The sequence below is a fragment of the Cupressus sempervirens genome, chromosome 5, assembly GCF_028749045.1.
Source record: "Cupressus sempervirens isolate cs-2001-9-10 chromosome 5, ASM2874904v1, whole genome shotgun sequence".
NCBI lineage: Eukaryota > Viridiplantae > Streptophyta > Pinopsida > Cupressales > Cupressaceae > Cupressus > Cupressus sempervirens.
In genome coordinates, this window is record NC_143122.1 from 468412488 (window position 1) to 468440401 (window position 27914).

At 33.5% G+C, this 27914-nt stretch overlaps 2 protein-coding genes across 2 annotated transcripts; one reads left to right on the top strand and one right to left on the bottom strand.

The window, feature by feature from the left end:
- Positions 1-1701: 1701 nt before the first annotated feature.
- On the bottom strand, positions 1702-2256 carry LOC149556784 (uncharacterized). The gene has a single exon (XM_089829983.1). It carries the CDS (start codon positions 2254-2256, stop codon positions 1702-1704), a length of 555 nt encoding a protein of 184 aa, XP_089686109.1.
- Positions 2257-12917: 10661 nt separating this feature from the next.
- LOC149556785 (histone-lysine N-methyltransferase, H3 lysine-9 specific SUVH6-like) lies at positions 12918-25086 on the top strand. Its single transcript, XM_089785916.1, has 3 exons — positions 12918-13086; positions 21850-24495; positions 24765-25086. Exon 2 carries the CDS (start codon positions 21891-21893, stop codon positions 24459-24461), a length of 2571 nt encoding a protein of 856 aa, XP_089642042.1. The 5' UTR covers positions 12918-13086; positions 21850-21890; the 3' UTR covers positions 24462-24495; positions 24765-25086.
- The last annotated feature ends 2828 nt before the right edge of the window (positions 25087-27914 follow it).

Genomic DNA, 27914 nt, shown 5'->3' on the forward strand with positions numbered 1-27914 from the left:
AGTTTGTTGGAATCAAAGGTTTCAAAAGATATAATGAATTAATTGTTCTTGTTCTTGAAAGTGTTGTGTATGTTAAGTCGTGTTGTGTTATGCCACTAGGATCAAATGCAAGACCATCCATTGTAAGGCCTTGGGCTCTATGTATTGTTCTAGCACATGCTACTTGTATTGGAAATTGTTTTCTAGTTCAAACTTTTCCAATAGTTGATATTTTTGGAATCGGCCTTGCAATTCGAAGGATGGGAACCCATTCTTTTTGAATGCCTAGAATGTAGTATTGGCAAAGTTTATTTCTTTGTTGTTGGCCAGTTTTTGTATCATTGAATTGTATCCAAACTATGTCTACTTCTTGTTGTTTGGTATATGCTTTAAATATTCCGTCTAACCCATTTACAAGACCATCTTACGTGTTGTAGTTTCCTGCAAAAATTTCAATGAGAATGTTTGGCTTTACAACTATTTGAGCTGGTAGAATCATTGTCTGTGTATATAGTCGCATTGCATTGAAATTTTCATCTTCAAAGTCTATTGCATTTAATATAATATAGTTCCCAGGAACCTTGGAAAGCATATTGTTATTGTGTGCATTGACATCTTTTTTTTGTAGAATAGGTATGGGAATGTTGGATCAGTAGGTGGGGGTTGAAGACAAGTTTGATTGAGATAGTGTATATTATCATATGTATGTTGTCCTAGACGTATGTTATTTAGAATTGAAACAAAATTTTCATCTTTTTGACGCATTGTAGTGCTTAGTGAATAGCATTTTACATTATCAGTCCAAAATGTAGAAGGCATTAATTCTGTTGTTGATGTTTTGTTGTCAAAAATGGCTGAATCAAGCACCAGAAGTGCTTGATAGAAGTTGCAACAGAAAATTGTGTCTAGATTGCCAAAGTATGATGTTGACGATTGCATTATGTCACGTAGTTGTTTGTCAATGTAATGTAGGAAAGTGGAACCTGCCAATGAAATTTCGTCTATGAGGAGTACACGTAATTGATTGTAGTTCTTTGACATTTTATCTAATGTTTCTGTACTCAATGGAATGAAATTTGATTTATTGAAAGGCATGTGAAAAGCTGAATGCAATGTACTTCCACCTATATTATATGTTGTCTTTCCTGTATATGTAGTTATTAGGCCTTTAGGTTTATCTGGATCATTGTCAATGGAATTGTTGTAAATGCGAATAAGTGCTTGAAAAATGGTTGTTGTTGTAAATGTTTTCCCAGTTCCAGCTCTTCTAGTTAGAAAAAGATGCAAAGGAGTTTTTATGCCTTTGAGTTTTTTCATTACAATATCCTTGATGATTGCTTGTTGTTCTCTATTTAAATTTCTCCTCAAGTTATAGTACTCATTGTTATTCATTATTTGAGGGAGTTGTGTGATTTTGAAAGATTTTTGACTTGTACTTTTAAACTGGTTGGGAAGTTTGGTTTCTATATCTTCATGTATGTCATATTGTTCGTCAAGTTCTTTAATTATTGGTTGTTGGCAAGTATTGGCTCTATTTTTTTCATTGTCATTTATTGCATCAATAACATTGTCAATATCACCCCACATTGAATTTGTGTTTTATGAAAACTTTGCTCGATTGTTATGAATTATAATTTCATTATGCATGTAAGCTTTTTCCCATGAGCCATAATTTTGTTTAAATGTATCTTTAGTTACAATGAAGGGAACATATAACAATAATTATTCCCTGCAATAGTTCTCTAGCTGTAAATGTTTGTTAAAGTTAATGAAACGAATGATGTTTGGTTTAGCTTTTGGTTCAAGCTTACTTCCATCTGTTTTATAACTTGATACAAATTCTGCTAAACATAGATTAGCAATAGCTTGTGCACGACGTAGGTAATATTCAATTAGTGATCTGCACATTACATTTTTAGAATTGTCTTCTTCTTTTTTTAATTGTTCAATTGGTTTTAATATAAATGTACGATCATTATGTGATCGTGTATCAATAAACGTGCATTTTTTAGAACTCGAGTGTAGTGCTAGAGCTAAAACTAAATGAGTTGCTTGTTGAGCAGAAATTTGTTGTAGGTTTAGCAAAGCATTTCCAAGTTTCCCTATCATCTTGAGTGCATCTATATTGTCTCGTTGATAATCATCACATATTTTTTTGAAAGCATTTGTCATAGATTTGTCAACTTTTTCTATGTATGAACTACAATACATTGCGGCTGCATATGCATTGAGAATAAACTGTGCATCTGTATTGGCTTTCCATAGAGGAGGTATCATTTTTCCAAAGCTATTATTCCAAATCTGTAACGGCTTTCTCTAGAGAAAGATTGTTGGTCTATGGATTGTTGACCTTAAAGCAAGAATGTAGTTTTCTTCAGTTATGTCTATTTCGTTGAGAAAGTTGTCAAATGTAAAGGATGTGTCATACATTCCAAGTTCAAGTTTGTATTGAATTTTGTTAGCTATTAAGCTTATGCTTTTTTCTTTTTCAAGTAACGGATCAAGTATTGTCGTTGCTCTTATCGGTGGAAATGAGAAGTTATGCCTACAATGTTTAATTTTTGATCTTTTGCATTGCTTCATATGATGATGTCTGTGGAGAATAGCAATATCTGGATCAAAATTTTCTATTTCACATGTAAGATATGTATCAACAAAATTTGTAATACTTTCATTGCTTTTCTTTCCATAGATAGGTGCATCTTTCACCCATATGAGAAAGTGATCATGTTCGTTTCCTCGATTTTGAAATTCTGTTACTGAAAAGAAATCAACTACATTTCCAAAAAGAGAGTGGTCTGAAAGTATCATTTTTTTTAGAGCATTTATCCGATGTCTATAGTACCGCACACAAGTTATTGGATCTTTTTAAATTAGTTCATTTGTATTAAGTTCTTCTGTCATATTTGATATTTTTTTTTTTGTTGATTGATGATTGTTGTATAGTTGTTTGAGTGTGTTCATTAGAGCCATCCAATTTTGTTCAGCACTAGTAAATGTGAGGAAAAATGTTGGAGGTCCTAGTTGTCGTATCCTAGCAAAGATGTCTTTTTTTAATTGATTTGCATAGTCTGGAGATATACGAATTCTTTTGAAGTTGACATAGCCTATATCAGATTTTAGTATTTTTTCTAAGTTTGGTTTGTGTTTAACATCTTTTGCTAATAGCTTTCTTCCTTTAAGTTGGCCTTTGCGAATTCTGATCCACATTGTGGACATAACTTGATGTATGAGTATTTATATTGTTTTGAAGAAAAGATTTGTTATGTGATATGAAAAACGTCTTTGTGAGTGCAACAATTCCCACTTTGCAATTTTTTGATATGATTGTTTTTGGTCAATGTCATGGTCACGTGGATCACCATAAATAGTGTTGGAAAATTCATTTCTTCTGCATATTTGTCTTTGAATATTCCAATGGGACATTGGTTTTGTGTAGGTGCAATTTCAAGTAATTTGTCTTGGACTTTATGTATGTTAATAGATTCTGTGAATCCATGTACCAAAGTTTCACAAGGTTCATTCTCAGTGTCACTTTCACATTCAGTTTCAATGTCATTTAGCGCATTCTTTTCACTAGTCTCATTATCTGTTTGTAGAGCTTGTTTCCAATCTTTATTAAGTTTGACATGTTCTATTTGGTAAAGTGTTCTTCTTATTAGTTGTTGAAGGGCTTGCATAATAATGTTTGGTCGTACCATTCCCTTTTCAAATGCATTTTTGTATTCTAGTTTCCTTTTCAAGGACACATCAATTATTGTTGTACTAGTAGTTGGTAGAGGTAAAGCTGTTTATGTAACGTTAGTATCTATAGGTACATTGATTATTGAACCAGTTAACCCGAGTTGAGATCTTTTGTGCCCTAGTTTCCAAATTTGTGCAAATGCAATCCACAATGAAACGAGACGCTCTTCTAATTGTGTTAGCATTTGCACATATTACATTAGCTTGTTCATTCGAATGTTATGTGGCGTAACATATTGAGGAATCTTGTATTTCTTTAATGCATCATTACATTTGTGGAAAATAGAATTTGATAATGTCTTCGAATTTGATTTGACTAAATTGCAATAAGTCTCCTTTTGTTGAAAGTGGAATTTTTTAATGTGTTTCTTGAACTGTAATGTTTGACAAACACTACACATGTGTGTTGGTGTGTCATTAATTGTGTTCTTGAATACATCAATTGGGGATAATGTTCTTTTCCTTTTTTTAGAGACTTTTTCTACAGTATTGTTTCGAATAGACTTTTTTAATTTTTGGAGGGAAGTCTTTTGTTTTGCAATGTCCTTTTGTTGATTGTTATTTTGGTTGTTATTTTTAAATCTTCAAAGACAAGTTTTTTGTTTGTTTGTTGATAGCTTTCATCTATTGTTGTTGTAGTTCTCATATTTACATTTTTTGTTAGTTGGTTCTGTGTAGTATTTCTGATTGATTTCTTAAATTGAGAGAAACGTAGTTGTTGTTGGTTTTGTGAATTTGGTGTGATTGATTGTATCAGTGGTTCAAAATGGCCACAAAGTGGATTGACATCATGGAAGAGAATTGAGTATGGTTTAGTTGCTAAAAATTCATTGAAATGCAAGTATTTTTTCCCCATTGTAGATGACCAAACACATATTCCTATATTCAACCATTTGGACAACCATCGTATACAAAATATATCTCCCCAAAGACCTAGTTCATCGCTAATTATTTTAGGATTTGCAGTTTTTTGCATTCTTCGCAAATATGTGTCACGATCCTCAACTCTATGCAACTCATAGAATATTTCTGGATGCAATTCATGGTTGTAAGAATTAATCGCTTCTGGTTCCTATTTTTCTAGACTGGTCAAAAAGTATTGAATAGCTCCTTTGCGGAGGTTAGTTGATGTATACTCATTGGACCAAGAAAAAGTTGTAGTGAATCAAATAAACAGTCGCCAACATTATATGTAAATGTTGCAATTCTAGACAATACTTGTTGCCTAAGTGCATTGTCAATGTTGAAGGACATCTGACTGTTTTCTAGAATTAAAATTTCAAGTAGTGGCCTTAATTTTTTTAGTAGAATTAGTGAAAAAACAATGTAACGCTGAAAATATGCCTTATAATAGTATTAATGTATAAATAGAACTGAAGGAAGTAAATAACAATAGCTTTTTCTTTAATAATCTTACCTGAATGCAGAAGCTTTTGCTGATACAATGCCTGCAACAATTTACCTACTTTAGTTAATTGGACCAAAATGCTCAGAGAGAATGAAGTAGCATGTGATAAGCTGTTCAAAGGAAAAAAAAAAAAAACTAGTAAATGTGATGAAAAAATATTACAGCATAAAATAATTAGTAAAGTAAAAATGGTAAGGAAAAAATTACAACAAATATATGTTACCAAGTTGTTTAGTGCAAGTGATGGAAACTCTATTTTTAACTGAGCTCCATAATATCAACCAAGTTACATAGTGTTAATCAAGTTATTTAGTGTTTACCATGTTCCCTAGTGTCTACCAATCTCAAAGTGTTAGTGATGTGAATCTAGTGTTGACTGAGCCATCCAGTTTAAACTGATTGATTCAATATATGTCAAGTTTTGTACTATTCACCGAGTCACATAGTGTTGACCAAGTTCAAGCTACTTGGAAGTGATCAATATGAACCAAGCCTCTTCCCAGTGATTGGACCACATCCCAGTGAAACAGGTCCCATGATTTCAAAGCAACAAAAGAATAGTTAAATGAATAAACAGATTTCTTAATTTTAATTTAATCATCCAAAATGAATAAATAGATTTCTTAATTTTAATTTAATCAGCCATTGCACAACCACAAGCTTCCTACGGCTGGTGGCAGTGGGTAAAGGACAATCCACACCTAATTTCTGTGCTATTTATATAAAAATCTAGGCATCAACAGATAGTTTTCATGTGGTCCAGTCTATCACTCCATGATGAACAGTTTATGTATAGTTTATCTCTTTGCAGGGAGAAGAAACAAACTTTCCATTTTGAATTTTTATGATGTCTAGGCTTCTCCATATTTCTAGTGCTTTCCATTACAAACATCTCTACTACTTTCTGTTATAATTTGCATTTTAAAGGAATTACTTCTACTATAGTGTATGGTGACTTTGATCAATCTTATCTAATTTATTTCATGCGTTGTCTATTCATACCAAAAATATCTCATCTGAGAACTATGATTGTAATATTAAAGTAGAATATTCCCTTCTTGGTTTAGTCTGAACCACATCCCAGTGAAACTTGCTAAATGGTATACCCTAAAATAAATAGTCAATTATGTGGGCTCATTTATAGACTTTGAACAACCTATTTATGACACAAGAAATTAAAATTTTAGTAAAGGTTAATCCCCTTTGCAAAAAGAAATTGATCAAATTGACCAAAAGTTTTGGGGAATATGATATTAACCTAAGGACTTATCTAGGTCCTATTGATAACAATAGAGTGGTTTGGTCTGAAGCCTTTATTAAACCAATTAAGATTCTAGAAATGATAGGCTTCAATCTCCCAAACATTATGTGAAAAGACAACACCAATACTATGATCAAATTTGTAGGAAAAAGGAGATGGTTTTGAAGTAATTGTTATGTCTTCTCTTCAAATGAAAAAAAAGCAAGGTCATTAGGGAAATTGAGAAAATCAAGGTAGCAGAGAGAATAATACATGATAAAGAATTACTGGTGTACAAAGATATAGAGGATCATCTAGATAAAGTCATCAAAAAGTTAGAAGCCAACATTAATCTCTTCTCTTGTCTCATAAAATAAGTAATAGAAGTTCAAGAGAAAGTTAACGAAGATTTAAAGAAATACCATACGATGAGGGAAGGGAAAACATTATGGGATAAAAAGGCCAAGGACAACATTCTGAGTGACAATATAAGCCCTTGAGCCAATGTTAACAACATTATGAAAGCATAAATAGTGGAGAAAGATTCACCCAATCAAGAGAAAAATAGTATTCCAATGGAGATAAAAGCTATTTATAATATAATAGATGTCACAAACCCAATTAGTGAAGATTTGATCATAGAGGAAGGTGTGTTCAAATTAGATCAAATCAGGCAAGCACATATTATAGAAAACATCTTAATATAGGAGGAGCTAGAAATAAATAATGAGACAATGGATGTGGATAAGACTAAATAAAGAGGACAAGAAGACATTTTAGGTATTGTAAAAACTTATGAGGGTAGGGAATGCCCAAAATATGGGAGAACTCCTAAAAAGATGTTGGACTTAGCAAGTCCACTTGGCATAATATATGGGAGGAATTTGCTCAAATCTAAATTCTTGAATTAGCTACACTATTCCTAGTCCCACTCAAGCAATCTAAGGCTGAACAGATCGAACTGAAAAAAAAAATATCAAAGAGACATGTTGTAAAGCAAGATGAAATAAGGATGAAAATATAGAAGAGAGGGGATAAGCAAAATAAATAGTGGTTGGGAGAGAGAGGGGGATGATGAATTTTTAGATAAGAGATAAAGATATACATAGAAATCATTAGATGTGGGTGCAACATTTGTAAAGAATTATATGAAATATTAGTTATAGAAATGTGATGTTTCATCTAACTTTTGATGACATCTCTACAATTATAGTAAAGTAAAATTGACTTACATGATAATATTTTAATAATTTATAGGGAAGAGGTTATAGGACAATGGTGACTTGTGAGGGGTCTTCACTTTGAGTGTACTTGACCTTAACATATAATATTTAATTAATTTGACCAATTATCTATCAATTTTTTGATATATTTTATTAAATATCTACTAAATACATATATATTAATTTTTATTACATATTTATCATAAACTTTATATACTTGAACACTTTCTAATTTTTTAAATTAGATAAGCAAAAACTAAAATATTAATAAAACTTTGAAATAATATTTTATTTTTATTTAGACATGAAACTTATTTTTCAAAAAATATTAAAAGAAATCACACTTTAATATAGTATTATATATGTAAATATATTTATTCAAAAGATTAGTGATGAATTTATTTTTTATTTTTTGATGTATTATTTCAATTATATTTGCCATGTTTTCTACATATGATTTATACATGTTTTGCACTTTAAATATCGAAAAATTTAATTTTAGCACAATTGACTTCAATTTATTAGTAACCTACTTCTAGTATGAATATAATTCAACTGTAAATAAGATTTTAATTTTGTATAGATAATAAATATAAATTATTTTAAATCTTTAAAATGTAATGAATTCTATAAGTAATTTTGAATGGATAATAAATATAAAAGTATTTAAAATGTTTGAAACATAATAAACTCTATAAATAATTTTGATTGTGATTAGAAATTTAAGAAAACTTATTTTAAAAATTTAAAATACATCAAAAGTTTATTATATCATATTATATTAGAAAATATTTTAAATACTCTAAAATTTAATATTCATTTTTTCTGTTTGTGGATTAATAATGTGATTAATAAACTTATTTTGTTGCAAAGTATTACATGCCTTATGTCTATATCCACACGTAAGCATAAAATCTACAAGAGTTGGTTCACGTGCCTTGCGACAAGCTATCCACTTGACATTTTGCATGTTTTCCTATGAAAATAGTTCAAAGATAGCAGATGCAAAACTCGATGTTAGATAGTTTACCGAGTGGAGGAGCATAGGCATTCGTCTATTAGCATAAGATCATATAATGAAAGAAAGCAAGCATAGCCAAGGTGGATAAAAAGTATCCATATGTGCATTATCGGACTGAATAGAAGAACGTAGACCGAATGAAGAACCATCCATCTAAGATCCTCAACAAATAGGCATAGGCCATCAATAAATTTTCATAGAAGTTGAATTTTTCTCTCTTGCAACTATTTAACTTGTTAGGGATTTTTTCTAATTGTTATTTTATGCCAGAAAAAATTATTAGTGATTTTTTGAAATGCAATATTGAAGTAGTCAATAATCATCCAGGTTGATAATAATTTTGGCGTCAATTGCCATCTTTCCAAACTCCTTCAAAATCTGCCATTTCAGGTCCATTATTAGACCACGGTATCCCACCAATACAGATCAGGTCTGCAGATATGTCTCTAAAATTCCTCTCAAAAATTAGAACAACCAATAAAAATGCCACAAGTGGAAAATGGTGGTTTCCTAGCGACAGAGAGGAAATGGTTGTTGCCCCTTCTGGCCAGTTTTGCCATCTCTTTCATTCTAATTATGGCAGCTTCAAAGGAATTCACGAGCCCTTTTTACAGAATTTTTTCTGTGCGACGTTCAGGGTTCGAATCTAGGGTGACAGAATCATTATCTTCTGCACTTGGATCGCCTTGCTTCCAATGAAGAGACGGTTCAACTTGCACTTTATGTACAGTCAGTTAGGGTTTTTAACGGCATGGAGAATGTTAATGTGGTGGAAAAGGCGAATACTGTGAACTACATTTCATTGCTGCTTGTTAAAGCTCAATTGCTATTTACTAGTACAAGAAGTTTCACACAATTTTATGCAGTACTCTAAATTGGGACATATAACTGGTTCAAATCCTGATCCCTCCATAGCCATTTACTCTAGTAACTATGTTGAGCCTAGAAATAATCTACACTATTCTGTGTTTTAGGTGTTCACTATCTAAATTGGGTCATACAACTCGTTAAGTAACCGTGTCGAAGTTTGGAAAGAATCTATATTATTCTATGCTTCAGGGTTTTTTGCCCCTATACTATATTGTAGTTTTGTTTTGTTATGGGTATTTCAATGAGTTACCATTTCGGGGAGAACAATTAGGCAAGCCCGTTAGAGCAGTCACAATTTTCGCGAGATTAGTTCATTTTAATTTTCTAATTTTATAGTCCCCTTTTTGTTGTGAAATACCCAGAACAAAAAAAAAACATGACCACCATTCTACAAGTTATTCAACAATAGCAGAGGGTTTTTCGTTTTAAATAAAGACAACTCAGATATAATAGCAAATATTGGAGATGTACAACATAGAGCAGTGAATCACAACAAAGAAATAAAATTCTCGACATGGCAGAGCAGACATGATAAAATATTGAACATAGCCTGCGACTATGATATGTACAGGAAAATAAATAAACCCTCCTTTCCAGTGAAGATGACAGCTAGTATACATAGGGATTTTAATCTTCTAGAGCCTACAAATAAATTTACATTCACTGCACAAAGAAAATACGAAAAAATAAATATTGAACACATAAATTAGAAGTGACCTGAGAACATGGCTGTTTATCAGATTCCTGTCTACTGTTGGGATAGATGAGTGTGAAGATTTTCAACTACCAAAAGACAAATTTGCTTGCTTTGTCTGAGTGCAGAGAAAGAAACAAACAGAAATGCAAAAAATCAACTGACCACAAAAAAAAAGATGTTTGAAAAATGTAAAAAGTCAAGATAAAGGCTGAGGACGTCGGTGGAAGATAAGCACACGAGCATTTATGAGCATTTAATTAAATCTGAACAACTAACATTAATGCAGAATTCAAAGTGAGATAGTTATGCATTGATATGTTCAGCGCAATTTATTGTGACACTTTTCACCCGATTTTGGTTTGCAAAGAAACCATTTTCTCCTTACTTAAATTAAGTACAGCCAATAAAACGTGAGATAAACAGTAATAATAAATGTTTGGAAAATGCTTGCTGAAAATAAACATCAAAATAGCTTTAAGAAACGAAAAAATACATTTATGCCATTGATGAAAATAACAACACTAATAGCACCTCCACGAATGCGTAGTATTCCTGCCCATAGGCAGGAACTAATAAAACATACATTCTAATTATACTAGCAATAGAATAGTGACTAAAATATAAATAATATATAATATATAATATATAGAGTCCAATTATTCATGAAATAATGCAGAATATAATTAACGTCGGTTACCAAGTGCCGGTAAAGCTCAGGGAGTCCATGTTTGTGGGGGCACGAGTCACAATGTGTACGGCTTTCTGTACACAACTTATTTGAGCCTCTTTTAAGGAATTATATACCTGCCTAGACAAACGGAAATCATTGGACCCACTTTTCATATATTTAATTTGATTCATCTATCACCTTGCAACATATTTTTCCTAGACCAAAATTAACTAATCAAATTATTAATTTGATCTAATCAAATTATTAATTTAATATTTATTTTAAACTATTTATCCTTCTACGTCAGGGTTCTCCAATAATTAATGTCGATACAATGGCATAATAAAGGAGTGCAATGGTATGTGTTAATGTTAACTTTTATTCTTCTAGATTAAATTTGACAACCATCTACATGTCAAAAGTTTAAATCTTATTATAAATAGAATATACTTTTTAAAATAATTTAATAAATAGAACATAAAATACCGTTTGAAATAAGATTTATAGATATAAATCATCTATTTTTAAAATAATTAAAATAAAAAAATTTAAATAGTTAAAACTAAATAAACGGAGATAAAAGAAATATAAATAATTTTAGATATAGTAAATCAAATTATAATTATTTTGTAATGGATATCTATCGACATTTCTTTAGGTAGATTTATTTAAGATATCTATATTAGTTAAATTACACTCACATAATTAATTGAATGATTTCATTATCTAGCTAATTAGAATTATACATTTAGTTCATTGAACTTTGATACTTGTAATAAAATTCAAAATAATATTTGTATTTGTTCATGAACAATCTATATAGGCCTTTGCCTTATGAAAATTCTATAAAGGGACAATCTCAATCTTCTGTCGTTTATTATTATTATAAGCAAACACATTCATATAATTAAAGAACAAATCAACTAGAGCTAAGATAATCTATTTCAACTATTAATACTAATTTAGATGAGACATTGTGTTTAAATGCACTGTCTTCTATAAATCAACTAGAGCTAAAGAAATCTATTTCAACTATTAATACTAATTTAGATAAGATATTGTGTTTAAATGCATTGTCTTCTATGTTAAATTTACATTTGTTTGAAGAATTTACAATAAGATTACATTTTAACATATATATCATTACTTTTATTTTATTTTACTTTAATAGAAATAAAAATAATTTCAAATAAGATATAATATTCTATTTATATTGCATTATTTTCTATATTAAATTTACCTCTTCTTTAAAATCTTTAGTATAACACTTAATTTAAAAAAAAATATTGTTACCCTATTTTCATCTTTTATATTACAACAGCATCTAATTTAAAAACATCTTGGCACTTTCTTCATCTTTATAATTAAATTTGATTATTGTTGTTATTAATTTCCATAAGCTAAAATAACAACAAATTGAAAATTATATATAATCTGTTTATTCCACCAAATATTTTTAATATCTTTTTGGGTAATGAGAAATATAACCAACGCCGGTTACCGAACACCGGGAAAGCTGACGGCTCCATTTTTCAGGCGACACGAGTATGTACGCCAATTTGTTGTACACAACTGATTTCAATCTCTTCACCAACAAAATTCATTCCACTGCCGTGTGTCTGTGAGGGGATCATATGATGACACAAGGAAGATCTTGATTTTTAATGTTGAATCTAATGCTGTACTGTGCTAAAGTTTTCCTTTTTGGCTCTCGCGCCATTTCGACGTGAAACATCCTTGCACAGTTTTCCATCAATTTACGATGAGCATCCTGAGAATTGAAGCTTCAAACTCAAACAGGGATTGAATGCATTGCATCGATCAAGTACCTACTAAAATTGGTATTGGAAGCCTGCAAAGTCTAAATTCAACAGCTGTTACCACCTTCATTTTTCAAGAACATATCCAAATATAAACAATTTCTTCTTTAAGATGTTTTGGATGTTTCTGTGGAAATTTTTTGAGGTGTTGTACGTGGTAACTTCCGAAGAAACGGCCTGCCGTGCAAATTTGGACCTTACCCAGAAAAGTTTGTAATGATTTCGAGTGTGAAGGACTTTCTTTGTGACAAAAAACAGGCAATTAAGTGAGAATGCAGTTGGTCTGAAGTCGAACGGCTTCTTTACGCTTGATCTTTCTTTAACGTATTTAGCTAGCTTCCTTGGAATTGTTTGAGGCAGCAGAGGAAACGATAGGCATTGTTGGAGTCTTCTTTCCAGCTAACTTTGAACAAGGTAACTTGCCAATATTTCTTGGAACTTAACTTCAGTTTTGTCTTAAAGCTGTTGCAATGGCGTTACGTTGTTCGTTTCTTTCATTTCAAGTAGCTACTGGACTGCAAATTGAATGATAAAACCCGGCGAAGGCTTTCCGGACTGCAAATTGAGCGGTTTATAGTAGTTTGCTCTGGTGTCACTTTCATTGTTTGGGCTCATAAGGCACAATTTAAGGGCGACAGGCTTGCTTTGGTACTTATTTTGGTCGTGAGTGTATGATTTGCGTAATGCCCGAAGAACAGCTGTTCTTGGATTTCATATGTTTGTAACCCTACTGTTCTTATTTCCCTTTACACCCTGTTCGTCTGTCACAAAGGTTTTACTACGGAAGTTTTCGCATCTTCTCCTAATTTTATTTATTTATTTAACCTGGAATTTAGTTGAATCATAAAAATTTTGAGGATCGAAATTTCTTTGCAATATTGCTTTAAGTTCAAAGCTGCAATTCCGTTACGTTGTTCGTTTCTTCCATTGTAAAATGAAGAGCAGCGGTTTAATAACTCGTTTTCTCTGTTGTTACCATCCTGTTTTTGATGAAGTCCCGCCAACTTGAAGACGTAGTCCTTACTTGCACGGTATGCTTAATGCTGGAACACAATTTCTGCCATTCGTGTATTTTAAGTGCCTGGAACCCTTTATTGTTTGTATTTGCCCTGCACCATCACTGTTTGTATTCTATGCAGTACTATAAAACTTTCCACATCTTCGCTTAGCTTTTTTTTTTATAATATTGATTTCACATCTTGGCTTAGCATTTTTTTCGTTTGTTTTTTATTAATTTATGCTGAATTTTCTTTTCCGAAAGGAGCATAATCTCAGATGGCAAATGTTCGTGATGAGGTTATACAGCAGTTAATTATTATTTTTCAGATAAGATAGTACAGCAATCGACCCAAAATATATAACTGTAAGCTAACATAATCTTCCATAAGCTAACATAATCTGCACAGAAAGCATAGAAGACACATTAATTTTTGAACGTCCTACCTACTTTTTTCTGTTTGCCACGTGACCTGTGTTAACATTCAGAGAAACATTCTTTTTTCTTCTCCGTCTGACTTTTTACGACCTTCCATTCACTGTTATATTGGGCAGCTGTGAGACCCCCTTTCCTCCACTTCTCTCACCTTACTTTTAAAGTGAACTCAAAAGAGGATCATGTTCTAAGGTGTCTTGCAACTCTGCACATTCTTTTGTAGTCTCATATGGCGATTCCGAAATCCCTAACCCTAATTCGTCTCTCGTATTGGCTGTAAAAGGATGAATCCTTAATTCTTATGGGGGATTTTTCTCTTGCGGCATTCTTTGTTTTTCAACGAATTGATTTTTTCTCAAATTCAGATACCTTAACATGTGGGCCTCCTGACGCTAAAGACAACCATTTTCCACCATACAGCTCACTTAGAATATTGCTTTGTGTTCTTACATTTAGCATCGTTGTCTTATCTGAAAGCAGTTCCAATAACATTAAAATATATTTTCGAAATCAATGGTTCCCAATTTTCCTTGTCTACTTTCAAACAAATTTCTTTGGACAGATCCTTTCTATAAGAAATCTTGCAGAGGTTATTAATTTATGCCGAAGGGTATCTGGAGATAATGCAGTCAATCTACTCAAAGCACGTCCTATATTTTCCTGAGTTTAACGCATCCAAAAAATAGAGAATATTTGGAAGCCTTAACCATAATGCAGTAACCCTAAAGTTTTGAGTAAATGGATTGAGGCTTGGAAACCAGGTTTTCATAATCAAAGCAGCAGAATGGTAAAACCAAGGTACTTCCTGTAATAGCTTATTGCTGGTGTGGAAGGAATCAAAATCAACCTCACAGAAAACTAAAAACTTACACAAAGGGGTGAATAAACTCAGGAGCTACCAGAAAAGTACGCGGAGTTTAACTTTATTCCAATCCAATTGTTAAGCTCTAGAGACAGCCACAGTGAACTCTTCCAAATTCTAATAAGTCCCATTTCACAATAATGCTTCAACTCCTTTTGCACTCTCCCCCAGCTCCAGAATTGATCTTCTAGCTATTATGTCTTTGCAGCATGTCTCCCTTCTTTTGCAAGCCTGCTTGCTACCCTATCCTGTATTTTTTGGCTTGTGATTCGTGCATAAGATAGAGCTTTTGCTCCTTGGTGTCGTTCATCAGGAAACAATACTTTTTCACCTTTATCCCATCCTTCATATGATTTGTTTGGTGTTTTCAGATCAGCTCTAATGCATTCTAAGTTATTCTACTAAAGAGCTCGTAGATCCTTCTCAACAGTATTTTTTTCCTCCGTAGCCCCAAATAAGATACTTAGTATATGCAACATTTGTATCCTTAGACTGTGATGCCACAATAGCCACCATCTATTGTGAAGTGACCCTTAATTCTGAAAATAAAGTTTAGTTTTCAGCATTATGAACTCTGGCTTCTCCTATCTCATTTTAAAATTTATTGTTATTGATTATTTACTATGTTGTCCGATAACTTAATGAATATTGGGGAAAATCACCCAATAGAAACTGACATATTAAGATGTTTCATAGTGAGCAGAGTTAGATCCCCCTGCCCTACCACACTTTCACTTGTGAAATGGAACAAATAATGACTACTCAGCACTAAATTATTCGAACGAACATTAGGCTTTTTCATTCCTTTGTAACATCAATTGCAAGGAATTGAAAGTGAAGGCGGAGATAAACAAGATTTCTTTGCTGAGGTGGCATATCATTGCTTGCAAAAGGAGGAGGGAACAAATATTTTTTATTGTGGACATAACACAAAATTAATCCCTGACTTATCATTGATCCAACGGGAGTAAAGAAACATCTATAATCAACTTTGCCATAGTCACTATATGGAAGCCAGTGCTTCTTCCAGAGGCAATAACTTATCTAACGATTTCGCAAGGTAGATAAAATAACAAATTTGATGAAATAGATCTCTCTCTCTCTCTCTCTCTCTCTCTTTCTATATATATATATATATATATATATATATATATATATATATATATATATATATATATATATATATATATATATAAAATTATATATATACACACTAAACAAGGTGGTGGATGGAATGGTATCACATCCCAAGAACAAACAAACCACTGGTGCTTGGAATCAAAGTAACTTGCTCCCCCAACAAAGCCACCATAACCGAACTGTCGTAAACAAATAAATGGTGTTCACAAGATCACAGAAGGACGTGGTCAAGTTGGATAGTTTTAAGTTTTTGCTCCTCTGCAAACTCAGTCAGTAATGATTACAGAGTTACCAAATTTATTTCTGATACTGATATGTTGGTGCTCTGAGTGCACATATAAGGCTATGCTGGCAATTTAATTAACAAGAAAATTGGATTTTTACCATCTTGGTGATAAAAGCTAATTACCTTTACTATTAGCACGATCAAATCCACTCAGGTATGATTGACCAGCAATGAAAGTAGCCACCGAAGAGGGGAGGTGATTTAGGCTTCTATCGTTATTTTTTCTGTCCAAATTTCCACTTAAGTCCTCAATTCTGATGGAGAGAATAGAAATATTCTGCAGCATTCATATTTTATAATATTCAATCTTATCAACATTCTTAAGATAGTATGAATCCACAACTTCAGTGGGCTGCCAGCGAATGACTATCTAGCCACATCTCGAATTTGACAGTAGATTTATAGGCGAATTTCTTAGTTCCTTGGAGCTTCGGTCCTCTATCACCTTCCAACCAGTATCAGTTTCATTTTAAATTTCCTTGCTTTGTCCTTTTTCTTGTGCTTCCAGTATATTTTTCATGACAGAAAACCATGTGACCATGATTGATATCTTTCATCTTCTTAGACCACCTATAAAAGAGAGGAATGAGGTGAAATCTTACTCAACAGCAATATGATGGTCCTGTGGATGGAGAAGCTTATAATGTTTCTCAGTTAGTGCTGCTGACAACCTCAAAAGTAAAAGATCTTTTTAATGGACAACATGATCCTTTACACTTAAGTGGTAGCTGCCCAACTCTCCAGCGACCCCTTGTTGCTACTATAGTGGGGGCAAGGTAAGGTTCATTTTATGGTTATGGTCAATTAAGATTTTCTTTAATCTTGCAAGTTCTAGGATATTATATGAAAGCTATAGTGAAATTTGTTCTGAGATGGTATGCTAGTCGCCTACTTATTATTGTAACATAATTTGATCTGAAAATGGATCTAGATGATTTGCAACTCTGTTGCAAGATTAACACAGCTCTAAGGACCTTTGTGTTACAGGAGCAATTCCTATATCTTATTAAAATAAAAATATTGTTGTATACTTTCTTCTCTAAAAAGTTATGCAATTTTAAAGGGTAGTACAACACCTTGTTTTGAGTTTGTATGCAAAAGTTGTGGCTTTTAGGAAATGGAGGACAAGAAATACATTTAGATAAAAAGTACTGTCCCATTTTGTCTTTTCCATCAAGAGGGGATGAAAAGGTACATTTTGTCCATTCCATTTCTAAGATGAGATGAAAGTCACACTTCTCTTGTAATTTGTGAAGGCAAGAAGTACCTAGGTTAAGACATGAAGGGGGCTAGATGAAATGAGATGGAGGAAGTTAGAGAACTCATGAGTGATCATAGGGACCAGTTTTTTTTTTCAGGCTGGTTATGTGCCTGAGAGGCCTCAGATTGTATTTACCATTGAATTTGTTGTTTTTAATTTTTTAAGTGATTTTTAGCTTACACTTTGACCAAATTTAATGTATTAGTTTTACCATGAATTATTAAAAATATTCAACAATGAAATCTTGGAACCTTAACCTATCAAAGAGAAACCAGTTCTTATTTTTAGTTGTGAACTTTTTGCAAGCAGAAAACCTACATGTTCCACAAGAGAATTCAATAAGAAATTACCAAATAGCGCATGGTGTGATCATGTCTACAGGAATTCTGATCCATGGGGTATCCATGAATTGGGTAACTCATGAGTGATAGATGTGTTGTAGCTTAAATATTTTAAATTGTTTGAGTGAGTTGTAGCTTACATTTTGTGGAAATTTTCTCAAATGTGGGTTTCTCAAACTTTAAATCTTTTGTCTTCTTAATTGTGCATTGTTTTATTTGTTGTAATATACACTTGGAAAGTTTACAATTGTATTTTCTTTCATTCATAGAGAATGTCAATCCTAGTTCATGGATCAGAATTCCTGTAAACGTGATCACACCATGTGCTATTTGGTAATTTTTGACTGAATTCTCTTATGGAACATGTAGGTCTTCTGCTTGCAGAAAGTTCACAAATAAAAATAACTGGTTTCTTTTTAATAGGTTAAGGTTCCAAGATTTTGTTGTTGAATATTTTAATAATTCATGGTCAAACTTACACACAAAATATCAGACTGGGAACCTTCTGCATGGGACTGTCCCAGTCATGGTCACTGATGATGAAGCTTATGCTACCATAACCTCTAGATTGACTCATTCATCAGAAATGTCATTCCTGTCAATTTCAAAATATAGATTCAAACTAAACAGATTTTTCTAGAATCTTTCAAATCGAGATTATGTCATCATTCACACGTGTTAATATCTTTGCCAACACTTCAAAGGACGACTATTGTGTATAATCCCAATTGCGAGATTAAAAATTACATAAATATCATACATCTAAAGAAAACCAACACAAACAACAAAATCACCACAGTCAGAAACTTAGTACAACACCGGGGAATATGGTAAATTAATTTAAGAGGGGAAGAACTACAAATTGACTATTAGCCTTAGCCTATCTGATTTCTAGGGAAATATTTCTTTATTGAGTTCCTACACAAGAACATTACCATACTCTTAGTAGAATGCATGATTTGGAATGGAATGTTACTTCTGTTTTGGAACTCAGTGGATTTTTAATTCCATAACTCTAAAAAGGATAACAGCCTATACCTTCAGTGTGGAATTTTTGTTAGGCTGCCCTCTATGTTGATAGTGTTATTTGTAAGTTTCATATGAAAAGAAAGCAAGCTTAATTTAATTCTTCACTTGTTAGGGAAATGACAAATTTCTCCACCTTTGCCTAAGCACTGAAGGTCTTGTAAATATTGGAGTGTTTTCTTTGGTTTCTATTTTGCTTTCATTTCTTGTTGGAGTACATATCACAAGGATCTTTTTGTCGTTTTTTATTTGTAATCTGCCATCAAAGCTACTTTATTTCACATCTAGTTAAGGCTAGAGATGAATAAATTTTTCGTAGAATTTGAACACTGGATGTGCATAGAGGCCTGCAATATCAGAGAAAAAGGCCTATTCCAAAAGTTAGTGGAGAGTCATCATTGTTAGTGAACTAGTTGAGATGAGTTGTATTAAATAACCATGCACTTTGAAACTAAGATTTATTACTAGAAACATAAATGGAAAAGATTCCTGGGTAGCCTCAAATGTCAATGAGGAACTTCAAGAATATGTACTGTGGGATTCTGCTTTGATGGAGTTTTTCATAAACTGCGAAAATTACATTGAAGTATTCACTCCCAAGTTTTCTCTGGGGAGAACTGAAATTTTGATAATGTATATGTTTGTTTGCAGCTACATTATATTTGTAAAATTAGGAGAGCTCATTGTACTATTCTTAAATTTTAAAGGATAGCATTTTAAACCACATTTGGACTGTTTTATAGTCAACAAAGCACTTGGTAATATCAAAAGTTTTCAAAATAGCATCTACAGGAGTCTGAAGTTCAAACTGTTATTAGCATAACCGATCAACTGTTAATCCAATTAAGGAGTATGAAAACCAGGGAAATAGTCAGTACCACTTAGAACTTTCATTGCTGATGTCAACGTCAAATTTTCTTTCTTGCAATCAAAATTCTCCCAAATCCTAGCCTTGATTTAGAGATTTTGCATGGGATATCAGTTTGTGTAAAGTTCTTATTTCATGTTTTATGTTTTGCATTGATTGTAAGTTTTCATGATGGCAAGTTTTCATGACTGTTATACTTAAAATATGTAGACAATCTGATCCTTTCACACCCACATAAATTTTTTGAAGATTTTAATCTCCACTTGTGATTTTTTTTTTATGAGCCACATTGACTTACAAACATGTATTAAACCTTTGGACTACCTTTTTCTTATTTTGGTATCTTGTACCTTAGATAGGTTCTTACACAAGTGAGTTTGCTACATGTCTAACTTTAAACATCATATTATATGGATATGTGCCTTTATTGGATTGGCTTATTCACTTTTCAAGTTTTCCTGTCTAGGAATGTCGTATGAATAGTGGGCACTATTCACGAGTTCATCTATTCAATCCATCAGTTTAATCATTTCTTTATTCAATTTTTTTAATACCAAAGAGCTCTCTTCAATCTTTTCGTATGTTTTATAAAATTATATACATACAAAAGTTTTGGCAGAAGGGCACTACTGAATCTATTTGCATTCTTCTCTTCATTTGGATTTATTCATTTCAGTAATTAAGTCATGGTAGTATTATGCTTACACAGTAGCAGCTTGCAAACTGAAAGTACTAGTGGAGTTCAATTGCATGAGTTTAAATTTAAAAAAGGACTCAAACGATTATTAGGGGATTTATAAGACAGAAAACACTATCATTTGGAAAACCTGGGCTCATTTTTCGTTGTGATGCATTTTACTTGTAGTTCTTGCTTTTTTTTTTATTATCAGCTATTCGGTGGTTTGACCTGGTTTTGACAGGTGCTGACCAGCATTTTTGACCAAATTAAGCTTTCTGATTCTGCTGCATAAGGGACACTTGCTCAGTGGCAGGTAGTTGTGGTTAACCTTGGGTTTTTACTGGAATCTGTTTCAATGATTTGAGTTGAGAATCATTACTTTATTCCTATCACCTATGTTTATTGAGTTCTTAATGGAATCAGAGTGGGAGGGAAATTCTCAATATCAGTTTAGGAGAAATTAGCTAGTGGGACATGTATGGTCAAATTTCATAAATTTACCCACAGATCTAGAAAATTTGTAAACAAATAGCAAGGGTTCATTATGTCCACATAAAAAATTGTGTTTAGAAAAATATTTATTTTCCTTAAATTTGACATTTATTTGGCTGTTGCATGGTTGTTTTGATTTTCAGAAGGTCATAAGTTTTTCATTTGGATTTCGATTGAGCCTGTTCTTGAACATTAGAAACATGGCTTAGAGATGTACTCTGTTATATGCATTCTGATACCTTTCAAACCAGTCTTCTTTGTTTTTATACATCTTAATATCCATGTATGATAGTTCAACATCTTTAAGAGAAGTGTTCCTTCCAGATTTTGGATTTGTTTGTATGATCATACATTTTGGATGTGCGTGTGTTCCCATTGATTTTACTATCTGTAGTAGCCATGCTGCTTGTGTTTGTATAGACTCTGTAGTCCCTACACAAGTTTGTTTTAGTTGTAGTGTTTAATTCTTATGTGTGTTTTTTTGAGGATTTTGGTTTTAGTGTCTTTCCGAACATGACTGAGTTTCACTTTGCTTTAGAAGGTCAGTCGCCAAAGTAGTACTAAGAAAGAAGCTCCATTTACTTGCACAGATGTTTGATGGACTGTTACTAAAGCTTATGATAGTTGGCTCATATTTGACTGTATAATTTCAATAAGCTATCGGTTATCCTTAATTCGTTTGTTCTTGCAAATCATTGACTTTTTTGGTCATCTTATCACAATTTTATCTTGATACTAGAGTTATTTGCATCTCTATTGTTAGTTGAACTGTTGCTTACCATGTTCACAGGAATCATTATAGGTTATGTATGTTCTGGATGACCTGAAGTGATGGAAGGAGCATATTCACCATTGGTAGACCATGAAGTAGCTTTTGAGAAACAAGCTCAGTTTAACTCATATGACAGTTCTGGGGGATTTGATTACTCGCACTGTGATACTGCTGGTATTTATGCCATAAATGAATATCATGTTTCTAAGCTTAAGAAGGCAAAGCCATCTGCAAGACGTGATTTTCCTCCTGGTTGTGGGCGTAATGCATCTCCACTTGCAAATTTTCCTTGTGAAAATTCAGATTTTCAAAAGAGTAGCAATATCAGGTCACCGGTATCTCCATCATCTTCTCTTGAATTTCAAAATGCATCTTCATCTCTTCAAAACCCGACTTGCTCTCCCAAAAGTTTAGTCCATGTGGTGAAATGTCCCACCCGGCCTGTCTCTGCTTATCGAGACTTTCCCATTGGTTGTGGGAGAAATGCCCCTCTAATCACCAACGAGGAGTGCCATAAATATGTTGCTGCACCTTCTATCAAAAGAGAGTCTCATACTTCAGGAGTTGAATTTGACAGTCAGAGAGTAATGCTTGACAAAATCTATCATCCCAGAAAGAGGAGGACAGCATTACTAAAGCAAGAGAAGTGTGGTAAAAGTGAAATAGAAAAATTGCCAGCATCTGGACAAGTCTCCAAAGAATCACACCATCTCAGTCAATGTTCCCAAGTCCAATACGAGAGCTTTCAAACTTACAAGGTGGCCACCAAAAGAAGGGATGTCAATCAGTTAACAATAATGAAAAGGGATGACACCTACAAGTTTAGAAGATTTACTGTGCCAAGTTTGTCTACAGTTGGAAGGAATGGAGTGAATTCATTTAATAAGGTTGCAAGGAAGCCTCTCAAGCTTTCTTTGAAGACGGTTGTGGTCCCTAAAATTTCTCTGTTAAAATCTGTGGGAAGTGCAGATCATTCAGATCAAAATCCACCAACACGTGGAAAGGTCAGAGAAACCTTGCGATTATTTCAGGTTCTTTGCAGAAAACTGTTACATGACGAGGAAGCTGATGTCAAGAACTCTTCTCAAAATGGAACTCGTTTTCGTGCAGATCTAAGAGCTGCCAAGATTCTGAAGGAGAAAAACTTGTATGTCAACACAGGAAAACAAATTGTGGGTGTGGTCCCAGGATTGGAAGTTGGAGACCAGTTCCATTATAGGGTTGAGCTTTGTATTGTGGGTCTTCATCGCCAGATACAGGCTGGAATTGACTTCTTGAAGCAAGGAAAGGTGCAGGTGGCTACAAGCATTGTGGCATCAGGAGGCTACGAAGATGATCTTGACAGTGGGGATGTATTGATATACACAGGACAGGGTGGAAACAACTACTATGGAGACAGAAAACAAAGTGAGGATCAGAAACTTGAACGTGGGAATTTGGCTCTGAAGAACAGCATAGAGCTGAAAATTCCTGTACGAGTAATTCGAGGCATAAAGCAAAAGCATTCTGGAAATGAAGGAAGCAGAGAAAGTGGAAAGAACAAACTAAGTGTGTTATATACTTATGATGGACTTTATGATGTGGAGAAATGTTGGTGTGATAGAGGAGCATCTGGATACTCTGTATTTAAATTCCTTCTAAGAAGACAATTAGGTCAGCCAAAGCTGGGATTTGAGTTAGTACAATTTGTTGGAAAGCCATCACAGTATGCAATTCAAGGCGGTCTTTGTGTCAAGGACATTTCAGAAGGCAAAGAGAGCAGAGCCATTTGTGTTGTAAATACCAGGGATGAGGAAAATGGTCCACCACCGTTTGTTTACACAACTAAAGTTCTTTACTCAAGTTGCTGTCAGCCTCTGCCTCAAAGGGGTTGTGATTGTAGAAATGGATGCACAGACCGCACAAAATGCCTTTGTGCTTTGAAAAATGGTGGGCAATTTCCATTCAACTATGATGGTGCTATTGTATTTGCTAAGCCAATTGTATATGAATGTGGTCCATCTTGTAATTGCCCTCCAAATTGCTATAATAGAGTAAGTCAACACGGTATTCAATTTCCGCTTGAGGTGTTTAAAACTGATAAGAGAGGTTGGGGAGTCAGATCATCAGAGCCTATATCTTCTGGTAGCTTCATCTGTGAGTACACAGGCGAGCTTCTTTCAGATACAGAAGCTGAGAAGAGGATAGATAGTGACGAGTATCTCTTTGATATAGGAAGGAATAGCAAGAAAGATCAATCTCGTTGGGCTGAACTTTCTAGTTTTGTGCATGAATTGGAGTGTAGTACAGTTTGCGATAAGGTGGAAGATGCTGGAGCTTCCATCGATGCAGCTAAGTGTGATTTGGTGGAAGATGTGGGCTTTACCATTGATGCAGCGAAGTATGGAAGTGTTGGGAGATTCATCAACCACAGCTGTTCTCCAAATATATATGCACAGAATGTGCTTTATGACCATGATGATAGAAGGTTACCCCACATTATGTTTTTCGCTGCAGAGAACATTCCGCCAATGCGGGAGCTTTTCTATCATTACAACTATACTGTGGATCAGGTGTATGATCAGAATGGGAACATTAAAAAGAAATTTTGCTATTGTGGGTCTTCAGAATGTACAGGGAGAATGTATTGAGGACTCGCAGGTCCAATCACGGGCTTTTCTCGAGGTAGAGAATGAATCTTCTGTTCATGATCGTATTTTTTAAAGCTTTAAATAGTGTCAATATGGACGTGTATTTACATGTATTTTATTGATGATCTGTTGTAGGATTGCATATTCAACCCCTTGTAAATGACTTGTATTATGTTTTGTTCGGTACACATGTAACTGTATATTTGGGGTCCAAAGTTTGTGTTTTTTATATTTCTTGCAGTCCCTCGCTGTATAACTAAAATTTTCTTCTCTCGACTGAACTTCTTTCAATCTTTTACTCAGATCAAGGTCAATTCATTTTGAAAATACGTACGAAGCGACAGAAGGTTTGAACGGAGATGTCTTCTGCAAAGAAGCCTATTCATTTTTGCTGACATTATACTTATGAGAAAGTTCCCCTCAACTGCTGAGGCAGTTCGTTGTGAGTGGGAGCTTTCTTATCATTGCGGCTTTACCATTGACCAGGTGGCTGATACCCATTTTGGGCTCTACTGTTCCTCTACTGTTTAAATGTTTTGATTTTGCCGAAGTGCGTTATAGTCCCGTTTATGTACATGCAACTTGATGAATTTTTTTGAAAGGAGCATTTGTACTTATTGATCGTTTGCTTGCGTTGAAGAGTGTAATCCTTATTTGCTCCATAGTAATCCAATACATTTCTATGGTCAGGTCCCAATGCTTTGGCTCACAACTATTAAAAAATATATTTAAATATAATTGTTAATAATAAATTTTGTAGTTAAATTTAAGAAAAATTGAGACAAATAGCAAAGATTAATTTATAGATTCCAATCACCTCTTCCAATAACTTGTTTCAATCCCTCGTTTTCAAAGTTTATATTAAGCAGTGGTTACTTTAGTAAAAAAGAAAAAGTTTATATTAAGCAGGGGTTACTTTAGTAAAGAAAGAAAAAGTGTATTCTGAAGTGTATGAGAATACTCTAGCTACTCAAATTTAAATAAATTAGAAGTATGTACGAGAATACTTGAAGTGCTTAATTTTAACATAAAATGCACTTAAAACGATTGTATGGGGCAATGAGGGGTAAGAGTGAAGATGTTTTGAACTTTTATTGACTTCTAAGTCTCATGGTGTTGGATCACGCTAGGGTAGTTAGGCAATCTATATGCTTTTATGTCTCATGATGTTGGATTATACTAGGGCAGTGGGGCGATCTTTGATGTCATGCCTCATGATGTTGGATTGTTGGATTACACTAGGGGAGGTGGGCAATCTTTTCTTTTATATCTCATGATGTTGGATTATGCTAGGGTAGTTAGGCAATATGTGCTTTACAAGCAACGTGTTCGCCTAAGCACTCATTCAGTAACTTGAAAATAGACTTGTTAATTTGTAGAGTTAGTTATTTTCGTTAGCCCAACCATAGCCCAACCTCTTCCATTTTCATGTCATACCATCTTTTAAATAGTATTCTTGAATCTTTGAAGATTGAGAATTAGAACATGCATAAATTCATAGTATTTGAGGTTGTTTAACTTGATCCTATCACTGCTCATAATGTCAAAGTTATTAATCCTTCTATCCAAGGAAGAATGCATTTCAACTACATTTATACAATTACAATATTACATTGAGAGAAATCTTAATAATATTATTATTTCTCAATCTAGTCCATAACAACTCTCTTTGTTCCCATTATTGTAATGATGAAAATTGTGCCTTCTCTCTTTGTACCCATTGTTGAAATGGTGAAAAATGTGTGTCGTGCTAGTTTCCTTCATGTTTTAGGCCACATCAATAATGTCTTAAATGTAATAATAAGTGTGCCATTGCCATTCTTTTGTGAATTTAATTTATGACATTTTTCATCTTGACTTTATCATCATTTATATTCTAGAGATATATTCTTGATTCTTCTATCTTGCTTTGAAGTTGACCTTGTGGGTTGTGTTCTCTATTTAGGCTTTAGGCTTTGTGATTTGTGTCCATACTAGGATTTTATTCTCATCCCATGTGGCAAAGAGAATTCTTCAATTGAATTCTCGAATCAATTCAATCTCTTAAAATTGGTATTACTCATGATATTTTTTACTAAGGTAAAAATAGGTATTAAAGGGACTCAAAACCTTTTACAAAAAGATTGCATTTAATATATTGTTAAATCCTAACAACACATAACAAACTAGAAAGAAAATAGAAATGACAAAGAACAGGACAAAAAAAATGAACCTAAGACTAGCAAACAACCAACAAAAAGCTAGTACAAGAACACTACAACATGAGCAAAATAAACAATGCTCACCCAACTTCTTCAAAGTCTTAGCGACTTAAGCTTCAAGTTGATTCATCTTGTAGGTTGCTTCCAACTCTAGGGCATCATGAGGAAAATTAGAAATCTTCATCTTTGTGCTAGCCCTCGTCCTTGCTTGGACTTGAAATCCTCAACTCCCTCCTTTTGCTGGTTGAGATCAACAATCTTGTTCTAGTAATTTTTTTACAACTCAAGGTAGTAATATTTTCAATGGAGGACTCAGAACTTTGTGGTTGATCCATAATTTCATGTAGGGTGGTCTTACATTTATTGATCCATTACTACATTTGGCACCCATTTTTGATAGTTGTTCATCGCACGGTCCAACGACAGGCTATTAGAATACCAACTACTGGTGTTGTCGTTGAACGGACAACAGGGTTACGATGGGAAATGCAACTGGTGGAACTCTGATGTGTCTACATACTCGTAAACAATGCGAGGTTGACGCTCCACACCATCAAAATAGAATCAAGAAAAGAGAGTTTTGATGGCCGCTGTATCGATAGGTTGCTGTCGGGAATTCAACAACTCGCCCATCGTAATGTTGGTGGATTGAAGATGAACTACTAGACAAGGATGTCGTCACAAGTATGGCATCCTCATCGAATGCCCTGTCGATAGTATGTTAGAATTTTGACGACGTGAAGTTGAACTACTAACTGGATGAGGATGTCATTGCAAGTATGGCATCCTCGTTGGATGCCCCATTGAAATTTTGACTACTTGAAGTTGAACTATATGATAAGGATGCCATCACGAGTATGGCATTCTCGTCACATCCACCATTGGAAATCGTTCTTGTGCTATCAGAATTCCAATGACCTGTGCATGGTACTTTTGAGGAAGCAAGTCGAGGACAATAAAACTACAATCCATATGCATGGACAGTAGGCAAAGTGGAAAAAACACAAATTCAGACACATTTTTATTTCTATTATAGGTGATAGGTTTTTTAGCTTATAGACCATTTTGGACATCAAAATTCTGACTCTTATAGGTGAGGGAATGCCCCTAACAAGCCAACAACTCAAAATAAATAACATATTAGAAGAGTGATAATCAAAACAACTATGAACACCCTTATTAGAAAACCACTAAGGAGTTCCAACCACTAATAACTTTCCGAATTTGCTCAACATATACAACCTTTACCTCT

Coding starts and splice junctions, on each gene's coding strand:
- LOC149556784 (XM_089829983.1), bottom strand. CDS start 2,256: ATGATACCTCCTCTATGGAAAGCCAATACAGATGCACAGTTTATTCTC.
- LOC149556785 (XM_089785916.1), top strand. CDS start 21,891: ATGGAAGGAGCATATTCACCATTGGTAGACCATGAAGTAGCTTTTGAG.